Raw genomic sequence first — 11490 nt, forward strand, 5'->3', positions numbered from 1 at the left:
ACACCAAGATGTGGAAGCAACCCAAGTGCCCGTCATGCCATGAATGAATTAACAAGCTGTGATATATGCATACCGTCTATCCATTAAAAAAAGAGGGAGGTTTTACATTTTTTGTATTTACCTGGGTGGAGTTGAAACACATTCTTCTTAGTAAAGTATCACAAGAATGGAAAAGTATCCAATGTACTCAATACGAAACCAATATATAAACAGCTACATGCCCACATGAAAGAAAAACACAAGCATATCCAGTGAGGGGAAAAGGAAGGAGAAAAAAGGAGAGCAGGGAGGGCGATTGGCAAGTTCTCATCTAATGTGAGGGTACACAGCACACCCCCTGAGTGAAGGGCTCAACTACAACCTGAACTTTACCTTGGAAACAAGAATAATGTAACCTAAACGTTTGTCCCCTCAAACGTTTAATTAATCTGAAATTTAAAAAAGAACCCCAAACAGCTGAAGTCTTGGATGAGGATAAAGGGAACAATGAAATGGGTGTTGGAGAAAAAGCATGATAAATATCTAGCCTGGCCACCAATTATGGAAACAAAGATTTTAGAAACTATGCATATTTTTTCTTTGCTTGTTTTTCTTTTCTCCCTTTGTTTAGTATCATGTGCTGGACCATGGGCTAGGTAAACTTCACCTGAACCTAATTCCATTGAATACTGGCATCAGTCCTGTGAAATAGATATTGTTATCTTGGTTTTATGGGTGAGTACATTAAACCTAAAAGAGGTCAAATAGTTTGCTTACAGTTACACAGCTCATAAGTAAACCCTGAAATATAAATACAACTCTTAGCCTAGAACTAAAGAAGAGAGAGCGAAATTAAGGAAATGGAAATAATGAACAGTGTGGGGAGATTCAGTAAGTCTAAAGATGGCTATTTTGGAAACTGCAGCCCTCAGAATAAGCTAGTCTTTGTGTCAGTTGTTAAATCACCCTTTCTCAGTTCCACGCCCTGCTTCCCGGGCGGGGCAGAGCGCTGCTGGTGCTGATGCAAACCACGGTGGGGCTTTGCTGGCGGCTCTGTTGGCCTTCGCCACTAGGGGGAGATAGAGGAGAACTGCAAAGCCGGAAGGGACCCGTTCCTTCCTTCTGCTTAATTAAGGTTCTCGTACGCTGGCAGGTTCCAGGGTTCCCAGCCCAGCAATGCGTCTTCACTCCAGCAGGTGCAGATCCTCACTATGGCAGCTATGTTTGTAGTTTTCTCAACGCTCGTAGAGCCAGCTTCATTGTGCCCTCCTCAGAGTCACTAGCAGTCCTCTCCTAAAATATCTGAGTTTCAGCTCCACGGGGCAACCCCCTTTCTGAGTTCCTTAAGTTCAATTCCTTCCTTCTTCCTTTTAAAACTAGGGCTTTCTACAGTTTCTGTTTGCAGTTTCTTAGGGTACTCTTTTAACCCTTTCAGTTAACTAGCTAGCGATTTCGTTAAAAATTCTTCAAATAAAATGTATTCAATCCAAATAATGGATGTGGTTCTTGTCTCATGGTTGGACCCTAACCATTAGACTCTTATTACCTTTAAAAATTCAGATTATGTTGGACCCTTTGTTCAGATTTTTCACTTATTCCCTTTGGTTAGTCACGATAGCTGACTCTGGGGAAAAAAAATAATTTCTGAGCTCCAGATGCAGTGGCCAGGGCCTAATACACATAGGATCTGGTTGAGAAGCTAGAAAGATTGCTCAGAACCATTTGGCTGTGTAGTTAAGAAAGTGTCACTATTTCTATCAAAAGCCTTCCACGGAAAGAGGGCTGTGCCAGGGAGAAGTGAGGGCAGGCAGCTCTTTGTTAATGACTGACTTATCCCCCAACCCACAGCCCTCACTTTCCATCATGATTGTTCCATGATTGTCTATTAAATGCCAATAGACAAAATTAGTTTTAAAAGTCCAAAGACACAAAGGGATTTTGAGAAGGTTGAAGGAAAAAAAGAACATTGAATCACCACATCAACTAAATCATGAAAGCCTTGGATAAGACGAGGGATTTAAAGAGTTACGTAAAATTATTTGTGTGAGGTTAAGACTAATCCAAACAAGTATTAGTCTGTGTTGGTCCTACTAATTTCTAAGCACATATTTTTTTCTTTTTCTTTATTCCTGCATTATAGATATGAGACAGAGTCATGGGATTGATATGCCACATGACCCTAAAATTTAAAATCTTGGTTTTTAATGGGTTAATATTTAATATAACATTTTAAGACTTCTTTTTCTCAGATTTTTAATATAGTATTTATTTTAGTTGGATGAAACAAATTCAATCTCTTCTCCAAAGGATCATAGGAATCTTGGTCTGAATGGGGCCAGCATAAAGAACTATATTATCTATAAGATAATATTCATTTGTCCAAAAGATGATGCCTGCAAACCTGGAAAAAAATCCTAGTGGGGTGATCATATTGTGGGATGAATAAGTGAAGGAACTCAGCGTTTTTCGAGCAACTGAGATCAGAAGCATGAAGACTTTGAGAACAACGGCCACAAAGAGCTCAAAGCAGAAGAAATCCAAGGTTCTCTACGCAGGAGGAGACACAATGGCAGAATCCTAAAGATAGAATCAGGAACTCTGAGGTTAGTATGTTTAAACTTTACATCAACATTTACTGCTATAGTTTTCAGATGAGACCAAAATGAAAAACCACTGCACCAAGGTTGGGAATAGAAATTAGAGTGAACCAGGAGCTGAGATCAGAGGTAATGCTAAACACTTGTTTTATGTGTTAACATGTCCTAAGCAAAACAAACAACTTGTTATGTTGTTTTGAGTACAGATGCTACATTTTGATGATTCTGAAGATGGTTTTAACAGTAGGGAGGGGAGGAAGTGAGATGAGAAAAAGAAGCAGAGGACTTGAGCTTAAAATCCCAAATCTACCCACTGACTGTGATCTTAGAAAAGACCTGAGGCTTCTCAGAAGCTCAGCTTTTATCTTGAACAAATGAGAGTTGAAATACATGACTGTATTGCCATGAGTATCAAATAAGGTTATTAATAGTAATATGCCTGGCACAGTAGGTGCTCAAAAATAATTTTGTTGATGCCTCCTCTCTATTCAAATGTATATCTTTAGGAGCAGAAAAATTCTTTGGGTTATGGAGAGGATAGCAATAGCCAGATACTCATGTGAAAAAAAAAAAAAACCTGATAAAATAAAACAAACAAAAAGAAAACAGGAAAAGGATTGCTCAGGGTAATGTTTTACTCCACTTGAATGGTTGGTTCTTCTTTATCCTAAGCTGCACTCTCAAAACTCAAAACACCCTTAATATTTGTAAAACATTTTCTCAAATCACGCTCCTTCCTTTCTGCTCTCTTCTTTCTTCACACACTTCTTCCCACCTGGCCCAGAAGCCAAACTTCCACTCAGGAACTCCGGCCAACAATGATTATAAGCAGTTCTAACACATCTTATTCTCCAGGTAAATTTCTCCAGCTGTATTTGCATGTAAATTTCATCACTTCATATAAATCACAGGTATCAGTGAGAAGTACAGAATGGGGAAGAAAAAAGTCAATCCTCCAGCTGACAGAGGACTACTGCAGTCCCCTCTGTGCACTAAGTCCTGGGGGGCTGTGACGACTGTCTCCACAAAAAGGCAACATGGCAGAGGGGACGTGAGAAGTGGCCACTGCTTCCTAATACCCTCGCAGGGTTCCAGCAAAGCAAGGCTGAGAGGCACTGCTTCTTCCTTTTGTAGAGGTGGGGTCTCCATCTGTTACAAAAATAGAGGGGATAACTGTGACAGACAGACTTTTCAAGCATGAGAAGCCAGAACGTTAAATTCCTTGGTTTACCACTGGAATTTACCCTTGTTAGAGAGAACACCTGAAAACAGCAGGAAAAAAAGATCTCCAGCTTCCTTCAGCTTATTTAATTAATACCACTCCTATGAGAACCATTTATTGAACATTTACAATGTTCCAGACATGGCATCACACATTTCACTACATTACTTAATTTATTCCTTAAACCTCCCATCACATGACAGGATTCAGAAGGTAATTTCCCTGCTTCAGAGAAACATAGGCCTGTGGCTCCCAATAGTCCAGCTAAAGACATTCAGACTTCTCATCCTGGGAGTCAAGAGGTTCTGCGCCATCTTGCTTTTATCTCATGGGCTTGTTCTCTAAACGAGGAGCATCTTTCCTGCTCTTTTCCACTTCCCTGCATCTGTTCCCGACAGCTGGGCTGCCTTTCCTACTCCTCTGCCTTGTAGTCCAATCCTGTGTACCCAGGGATCCCCAGCAGATTCTTTTTTGTTGTTGTTGGGGATTCATGGAGGGTACACAGAACAGATTACATTGATTGCTTTTGTTAGATAAGGATCCTCTTATATTTGTGTCCTGCCCCCAAAAGGTGAACCACAGCAGATTTTAAGACATTTGCAAGGATACCTGTGTCCTGCTTGTCCTGAATGCCCTAAATCTCCTAGCACAGTATAAGGCAGATAGTTGGTCCTCAGCAAATATTGGTTGAAATAATTGAAGTTACGTGTTTTATCTTGAAGATGTAGTGATTGATAACAGAGAGATGATAAAACACAGACTTTGGAGCCAGGTTGAGATTCCAGTTCCACCATTTACCAGCGACTGACCTTAAGCAACTTACTACTCTAAGCCTCAGTTTCCCTTATCTGTAAAAGAGAAGATAACTGTAATATCAACCTCATAAGGTCATTATAAGAACTAAATGACATAATATTTTCAAAGCACTTAAAAGTATACCTGTTACACAAGAGAAGTCTGTATGAGAATTTGCTATTATTATATAGCCAGCTATATATTTAGTAAGCTAAGCTAACAACTCAAGATATATTTTAAAATAATAACATCAGCTAATATTTAAATACGTCACATTTGTCTCTTAATTCCAAAAAATTTCAAGTACTACAGGAGCTCTTTGGAAAACCAATGGTTATTTCATTGAATCCACTGGTCAGATTCATCCAACCCACGTAGAAAAACATCTGATTCTAAATAAAATTATAAGATACAATTATTGTTAGCAAATGATTCCAAGGATGAAAACCCAAGTTTACTATCAAATAATTATAAGTTGAGATATCTCAATATTATATGGCATACAGTAAATAACTGAAAATTTTATTTCCCAGTGCCTGGCATCTATTAGGCACGCAAATTTTGTTGAATGTCCATTTTTCCAACCATGTTAACTTTCACCCATACTTACATATTACTTAACTGTGTATACTTGTCTGTTGCTATTTGCACACTCTGAAGCCTACAGTATATATGGAAATTCAACTGAAAAGCCAGGGTTCTTAAGAAAAATGTGCAGAAAGGGTAGGCAACAATTCCAGGCAGCAGAAGCTGGCTGAGTGACAACTTGCAGGATGTCATATATGCCGTGTGACTGGATGCTATGAGATGGGCATGGCATGTTGCCATGGGATCATACATGTCCCCATAAGATAAAGGAGAAAGGCACCCTCTTTAGGTCATAAACACCTACACAGCTAGAATGAATATCTGCTGTCCTTGGATGGAAAACTCCATGACTTCCCTTCAAAGGAAATCCAATTTGAGAGTAATGTTCAATGTGGACTAATAAGGTGGCAAGAGCTATATCAGACTTGACTATAAACACAAAATATATCTTCTTTTTGAAAAGACCCCAAAGTGGGTGGCACCTATGGCTCAGTGGGTAGGGTGCCAGCCCCATATACCAAGGGTGGCAGGTTTGAACCTGGCCCCAGCCAAACTGCAACAAAAAATATCTGGGCATTGGCGGGCATCTGTAGTCCCAGCTACTCAGGAGGCTGAGGCAAGAGAATCACCTAAGCCCAGGAGTTGAAGGTTGCTGTGACCAGTGACACCATGGCACTCTACTGAGGATGAGAAAGTGAGACTCTGTCTCAACAACAAAAAAAACCCAAAGTGTTATTGAATTGAAGCCCAGGATCCTTTGCCTGTGTGCTCATCACACAGCAAAGTAGGCTCGGCGCCTGTGGCTCAAGTGGCTAAGGCGCCAGCCACATACACCCAAAGTGGCAGGGTCGAATCCAGCCTGGGCCCGCCAAACAACAATGACGACTGCAACCAAAAATTAACCAGGCATTGTGGCGGGCACCTATGGTCCCAGCTACTTGGGAGGCGGAGGCAAGAGACTCACTTGAGCCCAGGAGCTGGAGGTTGCTGTGAACTGTGATGCCACAGCACTCTACCCGGGGGGACAGCTTGAGGCTCTGTCTAAAAAAAAACAGCAAAGTAGACATTCTGCAGCGAATAGACTGGTATCAACAGCAGCCCTGATACCAGCCATTCTTTCTTCTAACCTATATCATCATCTAAATTATAATTGATATTCACCAGAAATTTAAAAGGTGATGCAATTCAGCAAATAAAGGCCAAGTGTTTTTTTTTTTTTTTTTTTAGGCCAAGTGTTTTTACTTAAGGCATTTTAATTAGGATGACAAACTTAAAAGGTTTCTACATCCTGCTTTTGCGAAGGGATGAAGCGCTCACTCCAACAGGCTTCAGGAAAATAGGCCCCAGACCGTGAAGCTTCCTGACACTCCTGCTGACTCAGGAGGTGCCATCCTGGGAGGGTTTTCCCAGCAGCCATCCAGAAATCCACCAAGTTCTTGGGAGCTGGATTTTGGTAAAGCACAAAATGGCTCACAACAAACTATGACTCATGGCATGAAACTCTAGGAACTTCGCAGTAAGCCAAATGCTCACGGTATGTCGGAGCCTCCTGGATCTTCACCTCCAGCTCTGCTCCCTTTCCCGGCTCCAGGTTATACTCTAGCTCTCCCTCCATCTCTGCATGTCCCAAACTGAACTCATCATTCACCCTCCCCTAGCACCACAGATGATAGGGTTTTTGTTTTGTTTTGTTTTGTTTGTTTGTTGTTTTTTGCTCAGGTTTCCTTTCCCTCCCCTCTGAGTAAATCTGCCTCCTGGCCGTGATCTTTGGCCTCTCTCTCTTCGCACATCCTCTCACTCAGTATGGCCTGTCATCTCTGCTTTCAGACATGTCTTCCAGACTCTATTGCCTCTTATTAGGTCATCAACCACTAGCATTGACTGACCCTCCTCTCACCTGGGCCACTGACCAGTTCTGTTTCCCACTTTGGCTCTGCTGTAGTTTATTTTCCAGAAAACTTAAATCACTTCTTATCACTCCCTACTTTAAGCCATCCAATGGGTTCTCAATGCCCTGAGAATTAAATCCAGAACAGCCTAGAAAATTCTACATGGCCTGACCCCTGCCTATGTCTTTATCACGCTCCTCTTCACTACACCCCAGCTACCCGGCAAAGACTTCCCTAAGGCAAAGTAGGCACACTCCCTGGCACTTGTCACCTCCTGATGTTTTTATTTATCCATTTCTTTACTTTTTCATTGTTTCCTCTGCTAGAAGGAACATCTCAACATAAAGGACCTTACCTGATCCGTTTACTGCTATATGTTTAGCCCTAGCACTATAATGGGCATTTTGCTAAATGGATTAATAAATTTGGAAAATGGATGAACATCGTCTACAATTATATATTAACATAGAACATGTTAATTCCACAAAAGTGGTGCTTTTATTTGCTGTTAGATGAGCCAGGTTTCATTACCTGTGTGACTTTACAATCATTAATACCATTACTCTCAGTTTTGTCATGTGGGAAATGGATATAGTAATAGTTGTGATCTTACAGAGTTAGAAGACATAAAATACTTGGTGCCATGCCTGGCACGTGGTAAACATTCAATAAATCTAAAGATTAGTGGAGTGTTAGTGTTCTAGTTATCTTAAAAACAAGAATATTAGTTATATTATGGAAAATGATGTTCCTTCTTGATAGTAGTCCCCCCAAACTGAAGGATGTGAGGAGAAATCTCAGATAAATCCCTCTTCTCCATTCCCACCAAACTCTGATACTCTCCAAGACAGAACTAACACCTTCCTCCTCACTCCCCTAGAATACCCAAATAGCTTCCCAACCACTGTCCCTGACTTCAGATTTATGCAACATAGTATTTTGATTAAGAAAATGGGCTCTAAATTCTCCCATTAAGGCCTCAAGACTTTGAATGACCTGGTCCCATCCTTCCCAGCAACCCCACAAACTAGAGAGTCTTCTTCACTCTAGTCAGAATGATACCCCATAGTGAGAGGGACCTTGGCATAGTGGTTTAGAGCATGAAATCTGAGCCACACTGCTTGGCTTCACATGCCAGCTACGCACTCACGAGTTACTTAGTCTCTCTACGCCTCAGCTTTCCCACCTGTAAAATGGCAAGGATAACAGCACTGCAAAGATCATAAGGTTCTTGTGAGAATTGTATAAAATAGTAAAGCACTCAGCACAATACCTAATATTTAGCAAGAGACAATGGTGATCATGATGAGCCTTCAGTCAAAACGCAAACCCAGTCACATCACATATCTAACAACCTTTAGTTAATGTCCATTCCCTAGACAAGATGAAGTTCAAAATCCTAAGTGGAGGGTACTAAGCACAGTACAAATTGTTCCTACTGTGGCCCTAACCCGCCTTTCCAATGTCATTTCTCATCATTCCCCTCAAGTCTCCCTACAGTCAGATCCAGAGTCCATGCTTTAACCAGTCAGCACTTTTTGCCATCCCCTAAACACACCGTGGCATTTTGTTTCTCAAACTGTTTCACTTGCTGAACTGCCTTCCCTATTCCTTTCCACCTGCTAAATTCCTGGTTGCCCTTCAACTCCCAAACAAATGGCCCTGTTTTGGTGAAGAGCTCCCTAAATCTTCCAGGTAAAATCAGGGGCTCCCACCTCTAAACTTCCACATGATCACCTAGAAAACCTGAACATACAATCCTGGGTTTCCTTTGCCAGTTTTTTTCTTTGTGTCTTTTTTTCTCTTTGGTCTATTTGCTTCTTGCTGGCCTATTTGCCTTCTTTGTTTTCCTGAATGAACTTACAACAGGTGTTCAATCGCTGAGCGTTGGACTGAAGTAAGATAAGTAAGTTCCAGCACCGCGATCCAAAAATTGCAAAAACATTCTATTAAGAAAACAGGTGAAACAAAAGTGGTTCCTTGCTGATCCTTTTTTAATCTGTCATCTTATTGATTTGCATTTCATTTTCCAATCGTCTTTAGAGCTTGAGCCATTTTAACTGAAAAATGGATCAAGCCTTTCAAAGTAAGCTATTCCTAAAGGTTTTACCATTTTAATATATTTTTGCGCTAAAGTAATTCTAAAACATCATATTCAATTGTATGCCTTTATTTATTTTTAAAATCTTATTAGTAAGATTTTAGTGGCTTTTACGCAAGTTGGAAATGTCCCGGTGCTCCTAGACAACACAGTATATAAAGGATTGCTAAATCTCCCAACGTATGCTCTGTAGAACACTGATCTATAAAGCTAATCTATGCAAATAAACAAAAAGGACTCTATGGTCAAGTTTAGGATAAAAAAATACATGCTATATCTCTGTATTTAGAAGTAAAGGTGCTTTAGCATATTAAGAGCTCTTAAAGGCTCACCAGCCAAGAACTCAGTATTTCCCAAACTTGTTTACTGGAGAACCCTTTTAAGCCCCTTGCCACAAATTTTCCTGGAACTCACTCTGAGAAATACTGCACCTTTAGCTTCTAAATGACCCAATACCACTAGTTTCTTGGTCATAAATAACCCTGTGAGTTGCGCAGAGATTTAAAAAGCATCCAGCTTTCTCACCCCTCCAGACCTTCACTAGCACCTGCGTGTCCCTGCTGAGTTATCATTCGAAGTGTGTCCAAAAGAAATGGACAACAAAGGGTTCGTGACAGCCCTGTTGGATGGTGCTCCTTTACACAGAACCAAAATCCATTTCTCTACAGATCCCATCCATTCATCTTAAGGCAGCCTCCTAGAGTCACAAACAGTAAATCTAAGGATTGTATCACTTTTTAGCCAGAGGGCCTAAACCATCACATAGCCATCTTTGGCCACTGGTAGAACAGCAATCAGAAAGCCTACTTATCTCATCTGAAAAGTAAACAGAGTAAAGTGGGGAAGACCTGCAGATACCTGGCATACCAAGTCATCATTAATGGTGTGTAATGATGGGCAGATCGTGGCTCGGTGCCTTTGAAGGCTGAAGTGAAGCTTTCTGTGCAATGACACGTGGGCAGTGTGAAGAGTCCTAATTTGCCAACAAAACAACCTAAATCTCTTTTATGAGGTGAGCAGTGTGCCTTAGGTAATAAACACTTAAGTAATTAGATGGTTTTTATGGAGATAGCTATGAACTGAAAAATGGGGAAAAAAATCTTAGTAATAGGCCGACGCCCAGGGAGACAGGTATATAAGAGCCAGGGCACAGGAGAACAGCATCGAGACACAAACAGACTTCTCCTATAACCCCACAAAACCCCAAATCCCAACACCATGGCTTGCTGTGTCACCCGCTGCTGCAGTGTCCCTACCGGCCCCGCCACCACCATCTGCACCTCTGACAAATGCTGCCGGTGTGGAGTCTGCCTGCCCAGCACCTGCCCACATGAGATCAGCCTCCTGCAGCCCACCTGCTGCGACTGCTGCCCCCCGCCTTGCTGTGAGCCTGACACCTATGTGCCAACCTGCTGGCTGCTCAACTCTTGCCACCCGACGCCTGGCCTGAGTGGGATCAACCTGACCACCTATGTCCAGCCTTCCTGCGAAGGTCCCTGCGAGCCCTGCTGTTAACCAGCCCAGTCTTCACACAGCTCGGTGCCGTGGCTGCTCAACACCCTCCATGCTACCCAGCCTTCCACATTCCACCGCTGCCTACATCCAGGGTGAAGCCACCCCAGTTCCCAGGGCCATCTTTTCATGCAGTTGCTCAACTTCTTAATTCTCTGCTGCTTTGGGTACATTTGGAGATCTCCATTCTATCTTTTAGGCTATTTCATTGCTCTTTGAGAAATGATCATGTTGACTATTTATGAATAAACTTCATTCTGGCTTAGCAAATATGGCCTTGTGACTATTTATTTCCATGTTTCTTTTGAGGGAATGATACCTCAACCCAAACAGCAAGTTACCCCCCTAACCAAAATTTACTCCCGCAGAATTCTTATGGTAGAATTTATTGAAAAAGTATAGATCCTGATTCTTTGTGATAGGCAAAAAAGTGAAACAGTCAATTGGTCAGTCTTAGGATCTTTTTGTTTGGTAGTTTTTTTTAAGACATCCACTGAGCCGTGCACTGTGATAGAGGCTAAAGATTAATATAATGTTTAAAAAATATTTGATTTAATTTCATTGATTCTGATACTGATTTCTCTTTCTTCTTTGATTGACTAAACAAATTGATCATTATGCTGGTGTGAAGAAATAATGTGACTCTCTTAGCCATAGCCATCGCTGAAATTCCAAACCCAAAAACACAAAGCAATTTGGGGAAGTATTTGTATTCGTTTCCTGATAGAGGCTATCTTCCAGAAACATCAATTTTGAATGAATATTACCATTTATTGATTATTCCTTGCTCCCTCAAATGAGGCTTAC

General features: G+C 41.3%; 1 protein-coding gene across 1 annotated transcript; it reads left to right on the forward strand.

Annotated features, from left to right (window-relative positions):
* Positions 1-10389: 10389 nt before the first annotated feature.
* Positions 10390-10686, forward strand: LOC100944068 (keratin-associated protein 3-1). The gene has a single exon (XM_003786382.1). It carries the CDS (start codon positions 10390-10392, stop codon positions 10684-10686), a length of 297 nt encoding a protein of 98 aa, XP_003786430.1.
* The last annotated feature ends 804 nt before the right edge of the window (positions 10687-11490 follow it).

This window comes from Otolemur garnettii, unplaced genomic scaffold (assembly GCF_000181295.1).
Source record: "Otolemur garnettii isolate 467f Iridium unplaced genomic scaffold, OtoGar3 scaffold00018, whole genome shotgun sequence".
In the NCBI taxonomy this organism is placed as follows: Eukaryota; Metazoa; Chordata; class Mammalia; order Primates; family Galagidae; genus Otolemur; species Otolemur garnettii.

Coding starts and splice junctions, on each gene's coding strand:
- LOC100944068 (XM_003786382.1), top strand. CDS start 10,390: ATGGCTTGCTGTGTCACCCGCTGCTGCAGTGTCCCTACCGGCCCCGCC.